The sequence below is a fragment of the Cryptomeria japonica genome, chromosome 5, assembly GCF_030272615.1.
Source record: "Cryptomeria japonica chromosome 5, Sugi_1.0, whole genome shotgun sequence".
In the NCBI taxonomy this organism is placed as follows: Eukaryota; Viridiplantae; Streptophyta; class Pinopsida; order Cupressales; family Cupressaceae; genus Cryptomeria; species Cryptomeria japonica.
In genome coordinates, this window is record NC_081409.1 from 916,961,636 (window position 1) to 916,986,838 (window position 25,203).

The 25,203-nt window shown below is 36.8% G+C and overlaps 1 protein-coding gene across 1 annotated transcript in view; it reads left to right on the forward strand.

Annotated features, from left to right (window-relative positions):
- The first annotated feature begins 9,043 nt into the window (after window positions 1-9,043).
- LOC131066239 (AP-1 complex subunit gamma-2) overlaps window positions 9,044-25,203 on the forward strand; it is a 152,426-nt gene continuing 136,266 nt past the window's right edge. Inside the window, exons 1-4 of the mRNA XM_058000947.2 lie at window positions 9,044-9,594; window positions 23,436-23,738; window positions 23,974-24,115; window positions 24,538-24,711. Of these exons, the coding sequence (XP_057856930.2) occupies window positions 9,563-9,594; window positions 23,436-23,738; window positions 23,974-24,115; window positions 24,538-24,711 (651 nt within the window). The 5' untranslated portion in view covers window positions 9,044-9,562. The remainder of the gene's footprint in view (window positions 9,595-23,435; window positions 23,739-23,973; window positions 24,116-24,537; window positions 24,712-25,203) is intronic.

Sequence of the window (25,203 nt, forward strand, 5' to 3'; positions counted from 1 at the left end):
CAAACTACACAGTTCCGGTAGAAGTGTGTCAAAATCTCTGTTACACTTCTTAATTTCTTCCTCAAAGAATTTCTATTTCTCCTTTTCTACAATGTCCTTTACAGATTCTACCTTTGTTTGCTCAATATTTTCATAAATGTATTTACATAGTGTATCCAACTATCCTAAAGAATCTTTATTATCTATATTACAATTAGGAGCTATTGTTTTCAAAAATGGTATTGAATCATCTATTGCTTTGTAAGCTTGTGAGCTATAGTCAGTTATTTTCTTGATGGATTCAAGTAATACCTCAGTCACATTTGTTGACTTTGATGGAGACCCAACAAACTAAGTACTAGTGGAAGTGACCATGCTTGTATTGACCTCTAGCAGGTCAGTTTGTGTCTGCATTTCCTTTAGCACTGGTTTTCCTGTTTCATTTCTTATCGGTGGCATCTATTTTGGAGCCTTTAGCTCTGTCGGTTTCTCTGTTTGTGCTTCAGATTCCATCTTTTTCCCTATATCCGCTGCCTGTTGCTCTGTATTTCCTGTTACCGGAGGCTCTTTGGCTATATCTGATTTTTCACTTGGGTCTTTATCAACTGTTATGTTGATCTTTTGGGTATCAACATTTACAGTGAATAGGACTTCAGAATTTGTATTGCTATCCTCTGCATCCATGCTTTCAGTTGCCGGTTGGTTTTCAGGGATTGTAATTTTTATAGGTGGAGGTAGGTTATCTTTAATCTTTATGCTTGGAGGTCCACCAACTTTCCCTTTCCCTTTGTCCTTCTGATATACCTTAATAGGCTTGGGATTCCTATATTCTTCTTGTTTTTCTTTTTCAACCAAAAATATGTCCCAACCATCTTCTGTTTCCTCTGAAACCTTTGTAACTCTACCTGCCATCAGTGAAATTTGCTGGTGTGCAGTGGAAAAAACTGTCCGGTTAGCCTGAGCTATCAGATCATCAATTTCTTTTAGGGAGTTTACCGGATATACTGCAAGTAGTTTTTCTATTTTTATTTTCTTGTCCAGTTCAATTACTCCTTGCCTTCTGGCCTCAAGTCTTTTGTATAAGTCATCAGGAATTTCATTTAAGACTTGCATCAAAAACTTTTTAAACATGTCCATGTGTAATATTACACTCTCCTCAACTTGCCCTTTCTCATTAGCCGATATGGTGTCATAAATTTTCCCTATGTTCTTCAGTTTTCCTTCCTTTGTGATCTCATTTAACAAAATGTCTAGAGGTGCCAAGTCGGTTTTTGCCTTTTTCTTTTTCTTAGGGGTCAGCTTCTTTTTAGGTGTGACCTTTCTGACTGGAGATCTCACAGCTTGTTGTTTCTGCCTTGTCCTTCTAGGTGAAGGAGTGGTTACCGGTGAGGGATCTCTTTTCCTAACAACTCTTTTAAAAGTTGCTAGCATATCTCCTTCTGAGGAAGTACCTACCGGTGATAGATGAGCTTCAGGTTGTGGGGCTGCCAACTCATCTTCAGTTATGCCGGTATTCTTTAATACATCTTTCTTAATGGCTTTTGCTTGTTTGGATCCTTTTCTCACAAAATCTTCTACCTTCTTCACTCTTTTCTTGGACTGAATTTGGCTTTCTATGGTTTCAGCACTACCAAATATTTCTTCTTTAGGTTCATTGGGGGCTTCCAGAAGTGCTTTGGCATAAGTTTCAACTATGTGGTCATCTGTTTCATAGCCCATTTCTGTTACCCAGATTGTCCTGGGGATGACTGCTTCCATCCATATTTCATCCTTTTCGATAACAAAACATATATCATCTTTGTATTTGTCTACAATCTTCTGTGATAACCTTGTCCTTTTCTTCATTTTTGTCTTTAGTACTTGGAAAAAGTCATGAATGATGTTTTCCTTATTCTTGCCCATGGTATTGAACAATTCTATCAGTTGCCTTCCTACCGGTATGTCATATCCGAAATCTTTATATCCTATACCGGGAACTTGTTTTGTTATATGAAGCATTAGACACACTAACAGATTCCCAGATCTGAAGGTTCCTTTCTTATCCTTCTTTATCTTTCCAAGGTTGTCTATCAGTTCATCCTTTAGCCATTCACAGATGTCAATTTTTGCATTGTTGGTTATTATGTCATAAACACTCTTGATGCATAAACTTGAAACTGAGTTGAGTCTATTGGCATGAGTGGCTTTGTAACCTAATATCATGCTTATGAATCTCACATTTGTATCCTTTACATCATTAACCCTTAAAGATCTTTTAGCAGATGTTGCACCTGTTAGGTCAATGACTAAATCATTTGAAACTTTCTTGTTTTTATCTGGTCTTTTACCGGTGGCTGGTAACCTTATGACAGCCTTTACCGCTTGCTTGGTGATCTTATGAATTGTATCTAACCAGAAAAATTCTCCATGAACTCTGCTTAATACAATCTTAATCACATCCTTAGGAAATTCAGGAATACTAAGGATTTCTGTGAATCCTAGGGTTTCAATGATTTTGTGTTCAGCTTTGATATTGCCAGTATCATCACATATCTCGGTTTTGTACATGGTTTTAATTTCCTCGTCTCCTAGTTCTTCAATATTATAGTGAATATACATTCTAGGGTCTTCAACATATGCAACACCTTTAGGGATTTGAGAGAATGCACCTAAGGTATCATCTTTCTTTGCTATTTTGGGGACCAACTGAAATACGGCCCTAGGTCTTTTAATTACTTCCACAATAGTAGGGTTCGCTATGTATTCAATTGCAGAGGTGGATGCCATGATAAATACCTTTTTCTGTCTTGGATGAATGATTGCTTGGAGTGTGTTTGCTTCTTGCTTGAAATGCCTTAGCTCGGAAATCTTCGTGCTCTCTGAAAGTTTGAAATCACGATGAAATGAAATGGAGCCAAAACCTTATTTTATAGAGTCTTTTTCACTGCCTACCACATTAATTGCTTGCCGGTAATGTATTCACTTACCTTTATTTTCCGGTAATGAGTGATTTTCAACTTCTTTTCTCTAACCGAGGGAATAATAGAACATGTGTCGTTAGATTGCCAAACCCTCAAGATAATTTTCTTCAATTAGATGAAGAGCTTCCTGCCGGTGGAGCACTACATTGTCCTATCGGTGGAGCATTTGTTGATTCTACCGGTGGAGGAGTATTCCCAATATTTAGATCAACTTTTCTAATCCATTGCTTTGAGAATTCTTGCTCAACCTCTTCAACCTTTTCTTTACCTTTCAAGCTAGTATTTTTGTTGTCTACCAGTGTGCCTTTACTTCTACAAAATTTAGCAATATGACCAATCTTGTTACATGCATAACAAGTTACATTATTTTTCTGAATAGCTTTCCCATAACCTATGCTGGTTTGTGTTCTGCATTGATTTGATAAATGTTCAAATCTTCCACAAACATAACATCATACATTCATTATGTAGTTTTCAAAGTTATGACCAACTTTTTTGCATTTGGAGCATTGACCGGTGGGAGGATTGATATTCTGATGATTCCTAGATCTACATTCGTTTGCCCTATGACCATATTTATTACAGTTAAAGCATTTTCCATTGAATTTATAAGTATTAAGAGGTCTTACCGGTTTGCTGTGATCCTGAGTATTTGCAGTACTGGAGCTTTCTCCAACTTCAAATCCAATTCTAGAAGTGTCACCTTTGGGTTTTTGATTCTTCAATAAGGTACCAAGTTCTTCTGAGCTTTTCTTGAATTTTTCTCTATGTTGATTTGCAGTTTCCAATTCCCTTTCCAAGATTTCTTTTTGTCTCATTAGTTCATTCGAGTCATTCTGAGTATGCATCAGACTATCTTCAACATGTCATTTTCATAGCTAAGTCTGGTGTTCTCATTTGCTGCATCACTTAGTCTTCTGGTCAATTCTTCTTCATTCTTCTTTCTGTCCTCAATCTCTTTGCAAAATCTCATAGTCATATCCTGCATTTCATTTTTTGTTGTCATGATCTCTTGTTTCAACTTGCTTATCATATCATTAAGTGATTCCTTTTCATCATTCTCATTTTGCAATTTTTCACAAAGTTCTCTTCTCTTATTTCTTGTAACAGTAAGATTTTCTTGAAGTGCTTGAATGATATCCTGAGCTGCTTTTAAATCAATTTTTCAACTTCTCTGCATCATAGTCAGTAAGAGCTCCTTCAAGTTGCTTCATCAAATTTTCCATTTTTACCAGTGTTAAGATCTTCCTCAAGCTGTTAGGCTTCTAAAAATAGAGGACCAAGCTCTGATACCAATTGTTAGGGTTCCCACAGATACTGAGAGGGGGGGGGGGGGGTGAATCAATATCTGACCGGTAATAAGATTTTCTTAAAATAAAACATGCAGAACATAAAGTAACAGTGTATCGGTATGCAAGAATTAATGTAATAAACAGAATAAAAAACATCCACATGAAAAGAACACCATAACACAAGATGTTTAATGAGGAAACCTGGTGTGGGAAAAACCTCGGTGGGATTTGTGACCCACAATATTCACTTACTGGCCAATAAGAGAATATTACTTACAATAGGGGCCTGCACATGCAGGAAGGCCAACTGCCTAGAGCACACTGCTCAGAAAGAAGTCACACTGACTTACAATGAGGATTATGCTAATCCAATATTCTGTACTACTTTATAATAGCATCTTCAATGCTAGATTCAGTACCGGTTCTTGCTTTGTTCTTTACATATACCCTTGACCTATAATTTGCACATTAGGTCTGTCTCATAATTTTCTTTATACTCCCTTACCTATCCCTACAAATGTCTATAATGATCTCTTTTATATACAAGAGTCATTTTACAATTTGCCAAGTCGGCTTACAATAATAAACAAAATATTACATATCAAAAATCCTGTCAGCCTCTGTGTCGATATACATCTTTTCTTCTGTGTCGGTGCCAGTGCCGGTGTAGAGTGGTCTTGTTGATGCCGGTGCACTGTCTTGCTTGAATAATGCTTTGCCGGTAGAATGTCTTGCCGGTGCCATAGGATTACAAGGTTGCCATCAATGACAAAACCTTCAATCACACACAATGTCTCATTGGAGTGTCCATATGCCAACAATTATTACCTGGACGAAGCCAACTGGTGACGATAAAGGCGGCGTTGGGGATCTGTCAACTCATATTGGCCCGAGTGAAGGCTTGCATGTTCCGAGTAGATCTATGGCTTTCGATATCTACTGGATCTTAAGGGATAATAATCACTCTGATTATTATGACCGTTTATTTCAAGTTTGACACAACTATCTTAACTATTTTGCCTTAAGTTTGCTTCGGCTCTGCATTGTGGCTGTTAGTCATTCTCAATCTGTTAAACTGGAGGATTCAAGAATTGGGGGGGGGACAGGCTCATACTATAACCCAATAAAGTGGATGAGTTCAAAGCTAAACCGACAACCTGGTTTGTGTGCACTGAAGGCAGTATTGACAAATTCATGGAAAGTATGAAGGGTAATGATGAAAGACTTTCCAAAAAATTCGTGACTTCCTGGGAGGACAAAAGGGTGACCATAGGGGGAATCTCTTTTGAAATCAATGAAGAGGTTATAGCTTAGGTGATGGGCCTTTCAATGGAGGGTAGAAAATGGAAAAAGCAGTCGCATTGCGGATTCTACTAGCCTTAACTAGTTCTTCCGCCATGGCGAGAACCCTATCAAGAGGGCTAGAGGATTCAATAGGGAGGAGCTCCCTCACCCGTGGGACAAGGTCTGCTACATCGTCATGAAGTATTTTACGCTGGAAGGCATGTATGGCATTTTTTACTACTACCATCTCCCGTTCCTGAACCACTTGAGGAACAAAGACCTCATTTCCATTCCGTTCTTTTTAATGCATTCAATGGATGCTAATATTAAAGATATAGCCGAAGCCAAGAAGAAAGGGAAAGACTTTCCCATCCTACATCAGGGCCTTATTCTCTGTTTGTATAACTTTCACCTCACCCTCTGCCCGCCCCACTCCACTTCTGTGCAGAATGTCGACCCCTTGACCCAACCTCCGACCATTAATGATTCAAGCCCTCGGTGCCCGAAATTTGGCTCCTCCAACAAGAAAACCAAGAACCACTCCCCAGAGGAAGTCAAAACCCCCAAAAGAGTCAAAATCCAAGAGATTGACTCTGATTTGGATATTACTGAAGAAGCCAACACCCCCTATCGCTCTAGCAGATTGGCCTCTAAACCCTCAGATAAATCCCTGAGAGACCCCTCCTCCTTGCACGACACAGGTAACTCCATTCCGACTGTTAAAATGCCCCTGGCCCAGCACAATCAAACCCCTCATTTTGTGAGCTCCACCCAGATTTCTGAAAGCCCTGCTTCCTCCAAGAGTTCAGAGCCAGCCAATTTCCCCTCCCTGACCTTCAGGATTAAAAAATATTGGTTGTTGAAGAGGCTAGCAGCGTGAAGGAAGAGGATTCCAACCTGGCTGAGCTTGAGAAAAAAATAGAGGCCCTCTTTGACAATGTGCAGGTGATCACCAACAGACTGGAGGCGATGGAGTCCAAGATGCACGATGTGTCCAAGTTTGCCCTGAACGTTATGAGATGCTCAGCTACTACGCTGTGCCTATTGCAGGAAAGCACGACCAAAGGGAAAGGCAAGGAGGACGACAACTACAAAGTCCTGTTCAAGTTCCTCACTAAGGAATGGGATAGAAAATTGCTCCCTAAGAAGAGCCAAGCAAAAAATAAATAACTTTTTGCATGTGGAGGAGTTTTTTGTCGATGTTATGTAGTTTTTGGTTGGATAAGTATAGTTTAGATTGTTGCTTATATTTTGTTGTTTAGGGCCCTACGTGGCTTATGAATTATACTCTGACTAGTAGTATTTTATCGTTGTTAAACTCTCGTAGTACGGTTTTTGTTTTTGATGGAGTTAAAAGGCTGTTTCTTTGCTGATTTTATACGGACAATGGTTCTGCCACTGTTCTCTTAATTGTACCTATGGGTTAGCCCCCTCATTTTTGGCTGCTTTTATTATCAAAAACAAATAATCTATTATCATCAATTTACTTCTAAGATCCCCTCCAAGAAGAAAGTCCAGACACCTTACAAAATTCAAATGTGTCTTCACTTCTCCAAGTAATTTTGTCTTACTTGTAACATAGTGTGCTGGAGTGATTTGGCTATTTATCTAATTATTTATTGATTAGACCCTTCAATTACTTTTTCACTTAAGCTAAACTGAGGTGTTTTTTGTTATTTAGAGTTTGCTTTTCTAACTTTAGTTCTAATTGTAGTTGAGCTTAATTTAGCTCCTACTTTGCATTGCTTTAGTTCTCCTAATTTTAGTATTAGGGTTTTGCACCTAGGGTTTCATTTATCCTTTTTGAGGATCCATTCATTCATTGTAATTGTATATCCATCAATTGTGTGTGCAGTAATACAAAATTTCTAGGTTGTTATTGAGCATAATATTTGTTTGATATCTTTTGTGTGATAGGTGTTTTGCTTGCAGATAAATTTTGGCTCTTGTGGTTGTATCATCAACTTATACACAATGAATTACTAAAATTATGAGTTCATTCCATTCTCAAGGATCATTATGAACACCTCAAGGCACCCTACCACTTATATAGAAGGTTGATGACATATATCACTAAAAAAATATAGTAATGGATTAAATAACTCCACAATGCCACCCATGAGATAATACATACCTAGTGGATGCATTTAGGCTTGAGGATTAACACATGAGTTGCCAAGAGATGTTGAAACATCTCCCATATGAAGAGACAAAAGAAGTAATTTAACCTATTTAGTGTGAGTCCACTCTATATATTTGTAATATGTGAGATACACATGTCTATTGTCTAAATCACATATAGTGTCTTGTACTATCATTTGGTTTTCCTTTCTAGAAAAAAATGCAAGATATTTTTGATCAATATGTTGTCCCATGACTTGTAGAGGTCACAAATTTCATTTATGGAATTAAAATGAGGTGACATTTCATGAGTATAAAATTAAAAAAATATCTATGCAAAATTTCCCAGGTTTAGGCATCTCTTATGTTATTTTATCCATAAAATAAACCATATTATATAATTTACACTTATATTTAAGAGTCACAAATGAAAAATATTTAAGAGTCACTTACAAAAGAAAAACAATTGGTTAAAACGTTGTGTGGTTTTCATAACACTACAATTGAAATTTTACACATTGAGATTGCTTTACCTAAGGACCCTTCTCCTTAATTATAAAGAAACAACATTGCATGTTGTAAATGTGACTAAGGAGGGCTTTCCATTATTTGTTGGAAGGATTTTATAGTCCATTACTATTGAGTGTTTAGATGCACAAAAAATTTACCACCTTCAGCTAAGAGCTAAGGATTATGAGGTATCCATTCCTCCAATTTCATCAAGGGGACATCACAATTTCTTCCCTTTTAAAATATTAAAGACCTTTGTACTTAAAAATATTTGCTCCTTGATAGTCTCTTTACGAATCACTTAACTTCACTATCAAACTAAAGTTTGTTTAACACAATTCATGGTGAAAGATAATTGTGCATTGTAAAGAAAAAAAGTTGGATATGTTCATAACATTTGGAGGACAATTCATTTAGAAAACCTTAGACTTACTACTTAAAAAATTCACACTTCCTAAATGCATTGATTTTGTAATGTTTTGTGCATGCCTATCAAGAGGGCTAACAAAACATAATGCCCTTTCTTTTACTTTCAACAATTCCTTTTATTGATGGCAAAGAAGAAGAACTAATATCAATTATATTTATGACTGAATTGATCCTCAAAGATTTATATAAATTATTTATTTTTGATTGTTTGCTAGCATGCTATCTAAATTGAATATTTAGAGATCCATATTCTTATTGACATAACAGATACATAATAAATTTCTAATACAAAATTATGTCTAAAATTTATATCAATATTTCGCATCACACTTTATAATATTTCTTTAAAATTGATTAAAAATCAAACACAATTTTCTAACACAATCTCATTCTACAATTACAATGAGATGTTAAATATGTATCTTTAAATGAATAAACTCCGTTAATTCTTCATACGCTAGAATTCGAATTTCCCCAAAAAAAAACATCATGACTAAAAATTTCGATTTCTTCTCCCAATGCTAGCGAAACAAAAAGTAACAGGAAAATTATTACAACAATACACGAAATCTTTTACAGCCCATTCCGATGATTTCCTTCGAATATTTTCATCCATATTTTTTGCGAGAAGACGAAAGCAGCACCAGAGCAGCTCCCATTCTCAGACACAGATCTGCTAATTGATCTCCAATCCGATCCGTTTTTCGTATTGTAGAACATAAAAACTATTTTTTCCGCCCAATCTTTTGACGCTCCAGTTTCAGTTCCTCGTTGATTTTGTACGGTCTTTTTCTTCTTCTTTCTGCAGATCAGTGGATGATATCGCTATTTTGGCGTCGATCCATTCAATTAAGGTGCTCGCTTATTTACAAAACGATTTCGACAGATCCGCAATAGACATGGATTACTGAGGGCTTCGCATTTGCTGCACAGCTTATTAAATCCAATTTCTGAGAGTTGAACATTTCGAATCGGAAATTTGAACTCATGAACGCCTTCACAATGGGGACCCGATTGAGGTAAGTAAAATAGGCCGCATCCCACTGAGTTTGTTTGTTTATGTTTGATGATTATTAATTTTATAATTTCGAGGATCCAATTGGTGACCTTAGACATGGAAGATCTGAATATGCAATGTTAAATGGAAAACAAAACCTGAAATTCCAAAAGACCCGAAGTCCAGAACTATAGTGTAAAAAATGACATGATCTAGGGTTTATTGTCGTTGCAAAGTGGACGAATTTGACGCGACATTGGGTTTATTAAAGCGGAAAACAGAACAAATAGAGAGCCGAGGGATTGTTTTTGGGAAAATGAAAGAGTTTGGGTTTTTCGTTAGATTTTTCTTTAGTTGAAAATTAAAGTATTTTATCAAGTCGAGGTAGGTTGAAGAGCTGGGCAACTTCTCGTTTTAGTGAAAAGGTCGACATAGTGAAGGCTCTACTTTAGTGAAAATTATAAGACCATGGCACGAGCTACTGTTCATTAGAGGAAATTATACTATAATTGCATTTTCTACTGTTCGTTTTACATTGCCAGGTTCTTTCCATTGTAGTCGACAGAGAATTCAAGTCAGTTCTGCTGTTGGCTTCATTTGCTGGTGGGTGAACTTCTGTGGAGTCACAAGGAGATAAATTATGAATTACAACTCTGCATATATCTTTAGATTTTACAGTATCTATATCAGAAGTTGAATTCGGCAAGAATCAATGTTGAAGATCTTGGTCTGGATTTTCAGTCAACTGTGGATTAAACATTTTCTATTTTAAAGATTTCAAGCTTCTGCAATCCATAATTTTTAAGAAAAAAATTTCCAGTTGTGACACAAATGGATTACAGGATTGATGCTTGTGACTACCCTGTATGGTCCATCATCAGGATGAATGACTTTTTTACATTCAATGGTTACTTTTTTAACTTTCTTTGGTCTTCCAGAGATTAATCATTTCGGAACTTGGCATAGTGTATCTGCAGTAAGTTGTGGATGAATTCATTACACTTCTGCAGATTTTGTGATTTATACCCATCTTTTCTTCTTACATTTTGTCCCTATGGCCGTGGCAGCTTTTTTACCATCATATGAAGAGAATATGTTTGGTCTAGTGTTTCAGCAGTAACTATTGCATGGACTCAATTTGCCATTTTTACTGTTGCAGATTTTCTTTACACCGTTGTATGAGCACGTAGGGAAATATTCCATATTGTATTTTGAGAGAGACGACTGGGATATATGGTAGTCATAACATGGTCTGCCATACTTTTGTGTGCATCTGTGCTATTCACGCCCTCCATTATAGGCAACAGAATGAAGCACCAGCAAGCAAAACTGTTTTTTCTTGAGAATCATAATTTTATAGAGCATGGCCATTTAATAAGTGCGTACTTGCCCTATTTTCACAAGAAGGATAATTTGCATAATGATTATAAACTAGGTTGCCGGTTCGAGTTCGGGCACCGGTTCAGGTTCGAAGAACCGGTATGGTAAAATTTTGAAAAGGGGTTTGGGTTCGTTAGTACAAAAAATGTAATATATATATATATGCAGCCTATAAGCATGAATTAAGATTAGCATGCCATATAGCATCATATAAACAACAAAACCAACATAAAGTTGTAATCATAGCATTATGATCATACCATAACAGCATCATACACATCAAGTTTAATATCAAAATGATAAAATATTCAAGTATCATTGTTTCAACTTTCAACAATTTAAAGTTTGATCATCAAATGGATTCTCTAATTCATCATCCTCATTCTCCTCCTCCTCATCGACATTGACATTAGATGAATCAATGCCAATGCCAATGCCAATGCGAGGTACACTTGCACTTGCGCTTTAAGTTTGCTCGCTATCTGAGTCATCAAATGCAACAAGCTGAGAAGTGAAAGCATCCAAATCAATATGCTCTGGCTCTATATCCCACATCTTCGTTTCCCCTTGCTTGTAGTCATGTTGCTTGTGTGAAATGAGCCGAGTTAATGTTTTAAAACTCACTTTTAGGGTTATAACTTATATTTTAATTTTTTATGTGGTGGAATTCACAAAAGGTTAAATTTTGCAAAAAAAAACAAACCATTTTTGGGCTGTCGGACCCCTGGGTTTGACCTGGGTCCTCTTGGGTTCGACCCGGTCCAAACTAGGCCTGTGAATCATGGACCCTGTCCAGACCTGACCAGGACCGTACCGGACCAGTACCAGGGGTCTAGGGGGCCAAACCCGGTAACCTAGATTATAAAATGTAAATTGAAGCTGCAGAGCTAGTTGATCCTGGTTAATATCATTAACATTTAGCCCTGCACTGGTTCCTATGTGCAAATTTGGAAAATTTATTTATAGGAAAAGTAAAATCAGCATTAATTAGTAAAAATCCATGTACACAATTAGCTAATTGAGTGTTCCACGGGGATGTGTCCATGGCTCTCAAATCCTCATCCTTGTCCCCAATGGCATTTTGGGTATGGTGGAATGGCAGGGGACATCTTCCGGCCATCCCCAAATGTCTTCAAATCTTTGAAACTGTAATGTCCCTTTCTAGAACATTTCTTATTTTTGCCGTAAAACAATATTTCTATTTTTAAAATGATAATTGCATTTATATTTATAAATATAACTTAAATCAAAATCATGAATTTTATTATCAGGTTTTTCACTCTGACATAATTCTGATAATAACCTTATCTTGATTTTCTGCTTTGTTTCTTCTTCCAATTTCTTGCTTTGCAGCTATTTTTCCTTAAATGTTTGGCCTTGATATCTAGACAAGTTAGGAGATTTCGTCCAATAACTTGATAGGATAAATTAAGGGTTTTTGGTTCTTAAATCTCTTAGCTTTCCTTTGAAGGGTTTGAGTTCTCTTTGGTTGTAATATTTTATTTGCAAGTTACATAATATTTTCTTCAATTGATTCATGTCTTCTTCTCATGGAATGATCACCTATATATATCTTATTTTTGGAAGAGTCACAACCTTTCTCACACTACTGTTAATTTTAATTTAATTCTTCTTTATTCTCCATCGCTAGTATGAAACTAGAGTCACTTTTTTCTCAAGTATTATTTCCATAGACTTATATGATAGTGGCGCCTCTTCAAGTGATTTCCTTATTTGTTAATCTAGGCATATTATCATTGTCTAATGCTGGGGAAGCAATCTTGGACACCAGCAGTCTTTGTCTTATTTGTGAAGTGTGATTCATTTTGTAATTCCAAGCCATAAAGCTGCTGCTTTCAAGCATTAGAGAATGGGATTTATTTCTACCGAGTCATCCAAACCATCCCAAAGCTACCACAAGGATTGCAATGTTGCCTCCTTGAATGCATTGATTATGATGCAGATGGGAATTGCCAAGTATAGGAGTATTAAATGGTATTTTGTTTGAAAACGGGTTATTACAGAAACGTGTTGCAGAAATAGCAAATGCTGTGGGGATGTTTATGTAATGTTCCCTTTGGGGATATTACTATATTTTGCCCTAAAACCACAAGTTCAATTAAAATAAGAAATGTAATGCAGTTAAGAGTATAAATTTACCAATTGAAATGTCTTTTTAACAAGATAAATCCTTGTTTAGGTCCTGCAATCATGTTAATCAATATTTGAATTGTAATCCACAAGGCCAACTATTTTCATAGGGGTTAGGAATCTAATAACATATAAATGCATATATAATCAATAGGATTAATAATCATCCAAAGCATATTCCTATAATAATCATATTAGGAAGTAGATAGAAACTTTGCAAACTGCAATCTCAAGGATAGTTATCCTTTTATTGCGAGAGCATGGGTGGAAAATGGTCCACTCCATCCCTCAGTCCACCTTGGAGGTGCTCCATTCTCCTCGATCAAGTCTAGGAGCACCAATCAGCCTCCCAGCCCACAAGGCTTAACCCCTGATGGAGACTACCTCCCTCTACCAAGCCCAGGAGTGCACATTTGCCTCCCGACCCATGAGGCTTAACCCCCTATGGATGGCATACTTGATGGTGGGTATGTCGGGTTTTTGCCTCTCGTGAACTTGAAAGGTTGATTGTAATGTCCCTTACTAGGACGCTACTTGTTTCCCAATAGTTACATACATCATTTAACATCATTATGTCTTAAATTAGGTTATTGAGATTAGAAGTATATATAATGCAATAAATAACTACTTAAATTTAGGGTTCACCCTCACTTCTTCCCTAACCCTACGAAATATGGTGGAATTACTGTGCTAGGGCGTTTTGAAACAGTCCACGAGCGGGCTCCCTCAAGATTTCTTAGGAACATATGTTTCTGCCATCTCAGGATTCTCCCTCAAGGCTTCAGAAATATATATCCTTACCCATCTTGGGATTTACCCATCTAGTGACTGAATTACTCCACCTTTCCCTACACAAACCTCTTATCCCAGCATAGGCATTAGCAGAAAAGCAAGGATTAGACTATGAGTATACTAACTTCTCATATATTATGAATATATATGAAATTAAGTTTGACTGTCACACATATTGCAGTCTATATTAATATTACTATTAAATTCTGCATAATAACATTATCAAGCTTCATATATTAAGCATATCCCCATGCATACACTATTAAGAACAAGGATGTTACTGCCTGTAACTTAATAACAGTTCTGATCTGATCTGATTGATGGTGATGTCACTAGAGGCTTTTGATTCCTTTCCTTTATATCTCTCAATGTGAGGGAGAGGTCACACCTCTTCATCATGTATGCCCTTTGGCAAGAGACACACCCTTTCACCATTAAGAGTGCAACTCTTCATTATTTCTGCCTTTTGAAAGGGACACAACCTTTCACAATCAGATCTGCACTTCTGATTCCCCAATTATCCCCCCTCAAATGAGGTTCTCTTCTCCCTTTTATATCTCATGTTTGAGGGAGTCACAACTTTTCATTTCATGTCTTTTGACCATTCATTAACTTAATTAAATTTTAGTTATATTTAATTATATTCTTTTATATTTTAATTTAATCTTTAATATTTTAATTTTATTATTATAAAAAATTATATTCTTTTATATTTTAATTTAATCTTTAATATTTTAATTTTATTATTATAAAAAATTATATTCTTTTATATTTTAATTTAATCTTTAATATTTTAATTTTATTATTATTAAAACCTATTTCAAAGTGGGGACATTACATTGATCAGCTTTCCTGTTTTGCAACCATTTCTACCCAATTCAAAATAGATTAACTATATGAATATGTCATCACATATTTATCAAATATAAATGCAACTAATTTTACTTAAATTGAAAAACAATACTCAATTTGGAAACAATGCAATTACTTACAATTATCCCTATATAATTTTAGCAAAGAATAAATATTGCATTCATAAATTCATACCACACTTCTGCACATAGATTCACTTATTCTAGGCTGATAACAATAAGTCAGATTTCTGCTCTTAATCTAGACTGGATTACTTATTTATTGCTTTCCTTGTTTCTCCTTTGATCGTTTCCTTTTGATCCTTCATGGATGCGTCATCAAATGAATTGTTCTCCTATTTGTATCTTTCAATGAAAGGAGTCACAACTCTTCACTCACAGTGGGTGCAACTCTTCATTCAGTGCTGTTTGTTAATTAATTGCTGGTAACTACTTACTTGGTCAGCCTTTTGCTAGTTATTACTATATTTAACCCTTGTCGGCCCTTTGTCACCTCGCTTGGGCTTATTTATAAGGTCTGCGATTTGTATTTGTAAAGGCATAACAAGGCTGCAACCTCTTTTAGATTGGTGGGGGCATGACAGTCCGCCCCTTCCCAAAATTGTTTGTCCTCAAGCAATGGCGGTTTTCATTTCTCAAACTGAATCATGAAGGTCCCAAACCAACCTTTGGAGATTCGTAATCTTTAGATCCTCCTAACCAATGGCACTCTAAAAGCTTTGATACCATGTAAGATTTGGCTATGAAGGTAGCCACCCAAGATCTAGAGGCCTAATGGAAAGCACAAGAACAAGAGAGAAATAAAATGACAAGAGTAAACTATATTCCGATCAATAATGCAATAGAATCCATCAATGGAATTGAATGAGAGTACAAAGGAGACCCCTTGGTTAAATAGGCCAAGGTGAGACATAGGATTGCATAAGACTATGGCATTTGTCTTAATATTATGACATGATACATAATGTGATAAATTATCACCCTCCTAAGGTGGAAAAGTGATAGTGTGATATGTCCACTAGAGATGGATCACCCACCTAAGGTGGAAAGTGATAACAAAATCCACTAATGGTGGAAATGTTCTATGTGATGCCTAAGTAAGCTCAAGGGAAAGCTGTAATTAGAACATAGGTAAAGAACTAACAAGGTAAAACACCTTAATTACACCAACAACTTGTAGCATCATAATGATCATTTATTATGGTTTCATTACTACTTAATAGCATTTGTAGGGTGCTGTAGCAAGCTTGGACCTCATAGTGAGATTTCTCGGAGAGATTCCTTCCTTAAGAAATAGTCTTTCTTGTAACCCTACTTTAAGGGTATTTCTATTTCAAGTTTATTGAACATTAGAGCACATTTACCAAACATACATCTTGTGTTGTGCATTTGGTATTTTTATATATCAGATTTTTTTAATTATAATTTCTTAAATTCTCCAACACGAAGCTTGTTGAAATTGTGGTGCTTAAAGCTTATAACATGTTATCATATAAATTTGACATGTATTAATATTTCTTCAAAAAAGTTTTTCTAGGCTCCAACGCATTTTTCTATTGAGTTAATTATATTGTTGTTAACTTGTTATATATATGGAAATCTATGTTCTTTGTTTGATGTTGTAAAGAGGGAAATCTTTTTTCATGATTTTTCACATTCCATTCAGTTAGTTAAAGTAGTTGATAATATCAAATTCCTTACCTCAATTTTTTGTGCAAATCCAACAGGGTTATGATGATTGTGTATGATCTTTGGATATCTGTTGATGTGATGGCTTTTATGATGCATGGCTTTTTCCTCTTATATAAAACTCAACTTTGTATTTATATGCTATCCTTTTCTCTTTCCGAAATTTTGTTATATTTATTTTGAGGTTGGTCCTTGGCCTATTCATTAAAATGGTTACATCCCACTCTAAAGTTTTAGAAACTATCAGCTTAAAAATATCGTACAAATCTCTATTCAGAAATCAATTAGCAAACCAAATTGCACTCATACATGTCAAAACGAGGTAACTGTCACTTCATAAGTTGCCGATTTATGCTTTTAGTATTGAGTTCGGAATGCTTGTAAGCATCGATTCCCCCAACACTGACAACAATAACATGTCAAATTTGCAAGTACTGAAGTGTGATATGGAGTACCACTAGGACATTACCAAATCTTTAGAAAAAGTAAAGATAATGATAATATTTTAAGTCTCAGCCTAGTCGACACATGAACTTGGTGTATGAGATCTTGTTTTTGGGAGCAATGGCGTTTTTTCGTTTCACCTTATGATTAGGTGAAGGAATTTATTGGGCCTCACAAATCCACCTCTGCGTGGAAAGTACACGGAATTAAACAAATGAGTTGATCAATGCCATTCTGAAAAGGAAAATCAAAAAGATGTGTGGAGCTATATTTGCTGAGGTTCCTTGTACCTCAGATTTGCAAGATAAATGTACTCTATTATTTGTTTCTTATTTTGTACTTAGATAAGAAATTATGAACATTTCTGTGTTTGGAAAGCATTTTTGAAATACAATGTGAAGCCGAGGAAACCTCTTTGAAGATGATTACATTAACCAGGAATCCTCTACGAACCAGAATGAGAGCCATTGTGTTGATGAATAGAGAAGGAATAAAATATTTTGGCTTAAGCAAGGCCTCTACAGTCTACAAAATTCATATCACAGGATCAAACATGTCAAAGCTGCTAAAACTGCATATTATCTTGAGAGCTGTCAATGGACATATCTCGTATATTGTTTCCACAACGTCCTCTACTGTTCAATAGGAAGGAATGGGAGTGCCATGATGTTCATGTAATCAGGAGTCAATTATAAGCATCTTCTAATGATAATCCATTTTGGGTTGCTTCAGTTTTGTCAAAATTTTCTAAAAATATATTATTTACTTTTGTTTGCAAGTTACTTTCCCTTTTTTTTCTGGCCAAATAAGTTGATTGAACTTGGTCTGTAACACGAAGTTGTATAGGTTATTTGCAGTGTTACATGGGTGTGTTCCCCCCAAAACCCTGTTGGAATAATATTTCTTTACTGTTAATGATTAGTAATGTAATTAGTTAGCTGGCATATTAGATGTCTACAGTTGTAGGTAGTTAGAAGTAGGTGACTTTATTAATATCTACAGTGTTTGGTAATTTCTATAAATTATAATCTTTTCTAAGTTAATAACTAAGAATTACCAGTTCTTTCCTGAACTGGTATCAGAGTAGGCAAATTTTTTCAAAAAAACTATCTAGGGTTTTCAGTGCCTGCTAGTTCAAGGGTTTTAACGCGATTCTTTTCGCATTTTTTTTTTCAAAACCCTCGTCGCGTTTTCTCTCCCCGCGAGTGTTTTCCGTTTCTGCACCCGCACGATTTCTGTCTATCGCAATCTGCATTTCGTGATTTTTTGCGCCCAAAACTTGTGTGCGATTTGTGTGTTTGTTGCGACCTCCCGCGCGATCTCGTGCAGTTTTCTTTGCGCGATTTTTAATTGCGTTGTGTTTTATTTCTTCCGGCGATCCTTATTCACGCGATTTTTCGCGCTTTTCTGTAGATCGTGGTGTGTTTATTCTATTTTTCACGATTTCGTGAGCATTTTTTCTTCCGTGGGTTTTCTCACATTTTGTGTCGTGATTCGCGATTTTTTGTTGACAAAATTTTGCGACCCTAGTTTCTATGACATTTTGTTTGATCTGCTCCTGCCGTGTTTTTTTTATTCTGGATTTTTGAAGAGGCTTTTTTTTTTCTGTAACAGACCTAGTCCGCAGCTAGGGTTTCTGGGCAGCGCCTAGGGTTTATATTGAACCCTCAGTTCTTTTTCTGAGCTTTAATGGCCGCCTAGGTTTTTGCAAACTCGCCTAGGGTTTTGACCCTCTATTTCAAGGCGATTTTGTTTTCGATTGCAGATTTTTGGTGGATTTTTTTGAAACCTCAATTGGGTTGCTGTCAGAATTTTTTGGGTCTTCCAAAAAATTTCTGCCTCGAAAATCGTGCTAGGGTTTTAGTTTCTGCCTTAGAATCTGACTTGTAATTTTTTTTAAACCCTTTGTTTTCATCTGCTGGTTTTCGTGCATTGAAATTCGTGCCTTCATCAGTTTGACCTTGGGGTACGTGGTGGCATCTTTGACAAACATTATGCTCGAAAGTAGCCAGAAATTCAACGGCTGTAACTACAACACCTGGAAGCAGCGCATGTTGACAATTTTTGAGTATCGATGTCTTGATGCAGTTGTTCTGGGCACGTCTTCATGTCCAACTACTGCTGGAAAAGATCAGGACAAATGAGATGAGCGCAACCGGGAAGTAGTCATGCTCATTAAACTTTTCGTCACCAATGAGCAGCTACCTCAGGTACCATATGGAAAAACTGCGAAGGAGATATGGGATCATTTGAAGAGTCTCCATGAAACCTCTGACAAGGGCATAGCATTCTTTTTGAAGAACATGCTCTTTTCGATTATGATGGACGAGAGGACACCTTTGCAGGATCATTTGACAAAGATCAAGGGCATCCGTGATTAACTCGAGGCGATTGGTCGCACAATGGAGGAAGAGGACATGGCCGTCATCACTTTGAAGAGTTTTCCAAAATCTTATGAACATTTCATTGAAACGCTAATATCACTTCCACTATGTCGATTTGAAGTTTCCCGATCTTTGTAACAAGCTTTTACAGCAAGATTGGTGGCGGCAACAGTTTGGAAGTAGTACCAGTTCCACCTCCACCGAGCAAGTGTTCTCTACCAAATCTTTTGCTAAGAACAAAGGGAAGGCTCAATCTTCTCAGCCGAAAGGCTCTAGTTCTTCTTAGGACAACAAGAAGAAGAAGAACGTTTAGTGCAATTATTGTCATATGTTTGGTCACATGAAGGCTAAGTGTTGAATTCGATTGGCTTCTGAACAAAAGAAGCAGGGTCTCAACAAAAGACAAATGTCGCAGAGCACTCTGAGCAGAAAGAATCTGCATTCTATTCTTTTATGGCCAAGAGAACAACAGATCCAGTACACTCTTTTGCCTGGTATATTGATTCGGGGGCTTTGTGACATTTTACTCATCGTCGGATTGGTTCACGAAATTTGAACCATTCTCGGATTTAGTAATCTTTGGAGGAGGAGAAGAGTACATAGTTGTTGGTAAGGGCACTGTCCAGATTCACTCAGGAGGTAGAAATTTAATTTTTCTTGATGTCTATTATGTTCTAGGTATGGAACATAATCTCCTCCCGGTCAGCTAGATCATGAGGCATTCTCCTCAATTATATGTTGTCTTCAATTCGTCCACCTGCAACATTGTTGATAGGGAACTTGTACTACAATCGCTATGGGACTTGAGGATCATGGTTTGTATAGACTTGCTGATTCCGACAATTCTTAGGAGCACGCTTTGGCTGCTAGGAGTACATCCATCAGAACACTTTGGCATCAACGTTATGGGCACTTAAATGTGCACTATCTCTCTCAATTATCTTGGGAGGGTTTGGTTGCTGGTCTACCTGAGATCCAACCTCAAAATCATGGAGTATGTGGAGCCTGTCAAGCTGGGAAGCAGCATCAGACACCATTCTTTGATGGCAATTCTTGGCGAGCCTCCAAGGTCCTTCAATTGGTTCACGTTGATGTATGTGGGCCAATGAACACTCCATCTGTTATTGGGTCCAGATACTTATATTTGTTAACGATTTCAGTTGGAAAATATGGGTGTATTTTCTGAAAAAAAAAATCAGATGCGTTCAGTACATTTCAGTAGTTTAAGGCCTTAGTTGAGAAAGAATTCTGTTCTCAGATTGTCTCTCTAAGGTCAGATAATGGGGGGAGTTTTGCTCCAAAGACTTCTCTACATTTTGTGCTACACATGGCATTAAGCTCCAACTCACCACACCATACACCGCTCAACAGAATGGTGTCGTTGAACATAGAAATCGCACCATTACTGAAATGGCTGGTTCTATGATAGAGCATATAAATGTTCCTAAGAAATATTGGGTTGAAGCAGTTTACAAGTCTACCTCCTGAATTGGTCACCTACACATGCCGTTATGAAGATGACTCTGGAAGAAGCCTGGTCAGGACGCAAGCCTAAAGTGGGCCATTTGAAAGTCTTTGGTTCTACCACTCATGTGCGGATTCCAAACGCCAAGCGTGCTATGCTGGATTTAAAGAGCCAAACACTTATGTTTACTGGTTACAATGACAACCACAAGGCCTACAGGTTGATTGATGTGGAGATAGATCGTCTCATTTTCAGTTGTGATGTTGTGGTTGATGAGACTACTGGTCCATTTATGCCTTCTACTACTCGTAGTCCTGTGACTCAGTCTGTGAAGACTTCTGATGTTGGTGTTCGTCTTCCTCTTGGTTCCCATGATGGGAGGGCTTCAGAGCATTTTGACTTTGAAGATGAGGAATCTACCGATCCAGCACCACCTATTTTTTCACAGGATTCACATCCAGAGGACTTTGTTCCAGAAACTCCAGTGGATGTTGTTTCTCCAATGCTAGATGTTGGTACTTCTACCCTCCAGCCTAAATGGTGGGCCAAGACAATAGGAGATCTTCATGATGATGAGCTTCTTGAGGATAGATCAGTTTGCCGAAAGAGAAAGCAGCAGAATACAATCAACTTTGCACTTATGGCCAACATCCACAACATCCATGAGCCCCAAACATATTCCGAGGCTAAAGGTATTCTTGAGTGGGAAAAAGGCTATGGAGGCAGAATACCATAGTCTTTTGAAGAATAACACTTGGGTTCTTTCTGATTTGCCTCCTAGGAAGAAACCTATGAGCTATAAATGGGTTTACAAAGTCAAATATCATGCAAATGGTACTTTGGATAAGTACAAGGCCAGATTGGTTGCTCGAGGGTTTACACAATGGGAGGGTATTGACTATGATGAGACTTTTGCTCCTACTGCCAAGATGAGCACAATTCGTCTTCTTCTCGCCATTGTAGCTCAGTTTGGATGGAACTTCACCAGATGGATGTTAAGAGTGCATTCCTCAACGGTGAGTTGCAAGAAGAAGTTTATATGACTCAACCTCCTGGCTTCAAGGTTCCTAGTAAGGAACATCAGGTTTGCAGATTGGTAAAAGCCCTCTATGGCCTGAAGCAAGCTCCTCGGGCTTGGTACTTCAAGATTGATCAGTATTTGGCTGAACACGGTTTTCAGCGCACTTCTTCTGACACTAATCTGTATGTCAAACTCTCCGGTGATGATATCCTTTTTCTTGTTGTCTATGTGGATGACTTGATCATTATTGGCAATTCAGCGCATTTGATTACAGCCATCAAACAAAACTTGTACCAAGCTTTTGACATGACAGATTTGGGGCTTCTCCATTATTGCTTAGGTGTTGAAGTGTGGCAGATTGATGACAGTATCTTTATTTCACAGTCCAAGTATGCCCGCAGTTTGCTTTAGAATAATATTTCTTTTTCATTAATGGTCAAAAATGTAATTAGTTAGTTGGCATATTAGATGTCTACAGTTGTAGGTAGTTAGAAGTAGGTGACTTTATTAATATCTACAGTGTTTTGTAATTTCTATAAACTGTAATCTTTTCTAAGTTAATAACTAAGAATTACCAGTTCTTTCTTGAACAAACCCTGGCATTTGTGGGATGGGAAATCCCATGGAGGAGACCAAAGATCCCTCTGCCGGCCCCAAGTGCTGCCTGGAAGGGGGGATGTCCCTGCGACATTCCTGCAGAGCAGGGGACATGCTGGGGATGTTCCCGCCTGCAGGGGATGCTGTGGGGATTCCTTGCTGGCCCCCAGATGGCCAGGGGATGTGGATAGCTGGGAGCCCCCCCCCCCCCCACACCAACAAGCTACTAAATCATTTTCAAAAAAAGCAAAGAAGTCTTTAATTAGAAATTAGATGATTTTGGGGGCCATTTTTCTCCCCCAATTGAGCAGATCTTTTCATCTCTCTTATATGTTACTTGTTTTTTTTGCCTCTTCTGATGTATTATCACTTCCTTGACACTCAAAACTTTTGTCACAAACATTGACATAAACTATGCTGTCTTCACCATTAATGACATTCATTCAGCACTATGTGCCCTTTAATAGCTACAGAGAGACATATGACAAATTTACAACAATTATAAATAGCAGCAATAGAATGATGATTCGACTTCAAATTGGTGTGACCTCTGATGATATCTTTTCAAAATAATATATTAATATTTAACTTCAAAATATGTTCAGCAAACTAATGAACTTTAGTTTACTTGGTGCAGAACTATATGGTAAGAGTACCTAAGTACCTTCGAAGCTGCCTATACATGATGTCAATAGATACTATTGTACAGTAATATATTTCAATTACTTTAATATTTCATATTTTAATTTGCAATTTCTTATACATTTTTTATAATTAATTTATCAAATACCACATTATATTTGCACTGCCTGAAGTCCCCAAAACCAGTCCTTTCCCCCCATCGTCCTGTTCTGGAACACCATAAAACATAGGTTGTCTGAGAGATTGGGGGAGTGGTTGGCCAACCAATTTATTCTAATAATCCTTTTACAGAAGCATAAATTGAAATTTTCTTTTTTTTTTGATATTTTAATTTTTAAGAAATTTTAACCTGTTTTACTGGATGACATTTTATATTTGCATGGCATTGCATTCAAAATTTGTATCTATCTAATGCTCCTTCTACAGGGACATGATTCGGGCCATCCGTGCCTGCAAAACTGCTGCTGAGGAGCGTGCTGTTGTCAGAAAGGAGTGTGCAGCGATACGCACTTCAATTAGTGAAAATGATCCAGATTATAGGCATCGTAATCTGGCAAAGCTCATGTTCATTCATATGCTTGGCTACCCCACACATTTTGGGCAAATGGAATGCCTGAAGTTGATTGCATCTGCAGGCTTTCCTGAGAAACGTATAGGATATCTTGGCCTCATGTTGCTTCTAGATGAAAGGCAGGAAGTACTTATGCTGGTTACAAATTCTCTCAAACAGTATCCTGCTACATAAAGAATGTCTTGAGAAGCTACTTTTATGCAAGCAATTTGTTCCTATATCATTCATCTTTTTATCAATTATTGTTCGGTGCATCTATTTTTGGAAGGTCTAAGGACCCTCTTATGTTTTTCAAACATAGCATAGCCCAAGATTGTAACATTCTTAAACGTACTTATTTGATAACTGAGTTTTCATCATGATTACTTTTGCAAATTTCTTGACATTTATTAGGGACTTGAATCATATGAACCAGTACATAGTTGGGCTTGCGCTTTGTGCACTTGGAAACATATGCTCAGCTGAAATGGCTCGTGACCTTGCCCCAGAAGTTGAGAAACTTCTTCAAAATAGCAATGCCAACATCCGCAAAAAGGTAATGTTGGGCTATAGTTGTGACTATAAGAGATGTTTTAACATTTGTTTGGTATCCATGTTTGTTGGTGCCGATTCTGTTGTGATGTTCAGTTAATAGATAAAGTAATACATGATTGCCTGATTGGTAATATATGTGATCATTTTAATGCCAGTTAACTTTAATGCCGCATTTTTGAAAATGATAAGAAATATATATTGTGCTAATGTGAATAATTATCTGGTCAATATTTGGATAACTTTTATTTTACTTTTCAAGCACTGACTTCAATAGTTGATAGATTCTAATACACTTTCATGGTTGAAAATTTATGAATTTGCTATAAGTTTTGCCTCTTGTGTTCATCAGGTTTATGATATTCATATGTAGTTGACACATTTACGATATTTTGTGATGCTGTCTTTGCTGTGTATGTGTTGTAGGCAGCTTTATGTTCTGTACGAATAATACGCAAAGTACCAGATCTTGCAGAGAATTTCATGAAACCTGCTAGTGCTTTGCTGAGTGAAAAACATCACGGAGTTCTAATTGCTGGCATTCAGCTTTGCACAGAGCTCTGCAAAGCAAGTACTGAGGCCCTTGATTATATAAGGAAGGTAAAATGAAGATTCATTGATTTTTATTTCTATGTTTGGAAATTGGTCGCTACAATTGACATGCCAGTTGTTTTCAGGACTTCTTTTGTTCCCTTTTCTATTTTCAGGCCAGCACTAGAGTTAGTTTTGGATGAAAACTTTTACCATGCAAATGTCTTTCATAAACAATTGAGTATCTATGACATCTAAGTTTCAGTTTTCATCCATTCTACAAACTTAAGTATATTCTTTATCCAAATATTGTTTACCGATTTTCAAACTGTCTTTGCAGTCTGATCAATTGTTATTGCATGTTTTTAGTCCTTAAGAATGCTAGTGCTTTCCATTGAATTGTCTTAATTCCCAATTCTGTTGTTTGGAAACTTAATTTATTAAGTGTTAAATCAACAAAATCGTCTGAAGTCATGAATTCTGAACTATAATTGGCTTTGGGTTCAAGCTGCACTAGCTAATGTTGCCTTGTCTAATTAAGTTTTCTGTTGTGTTTTATAT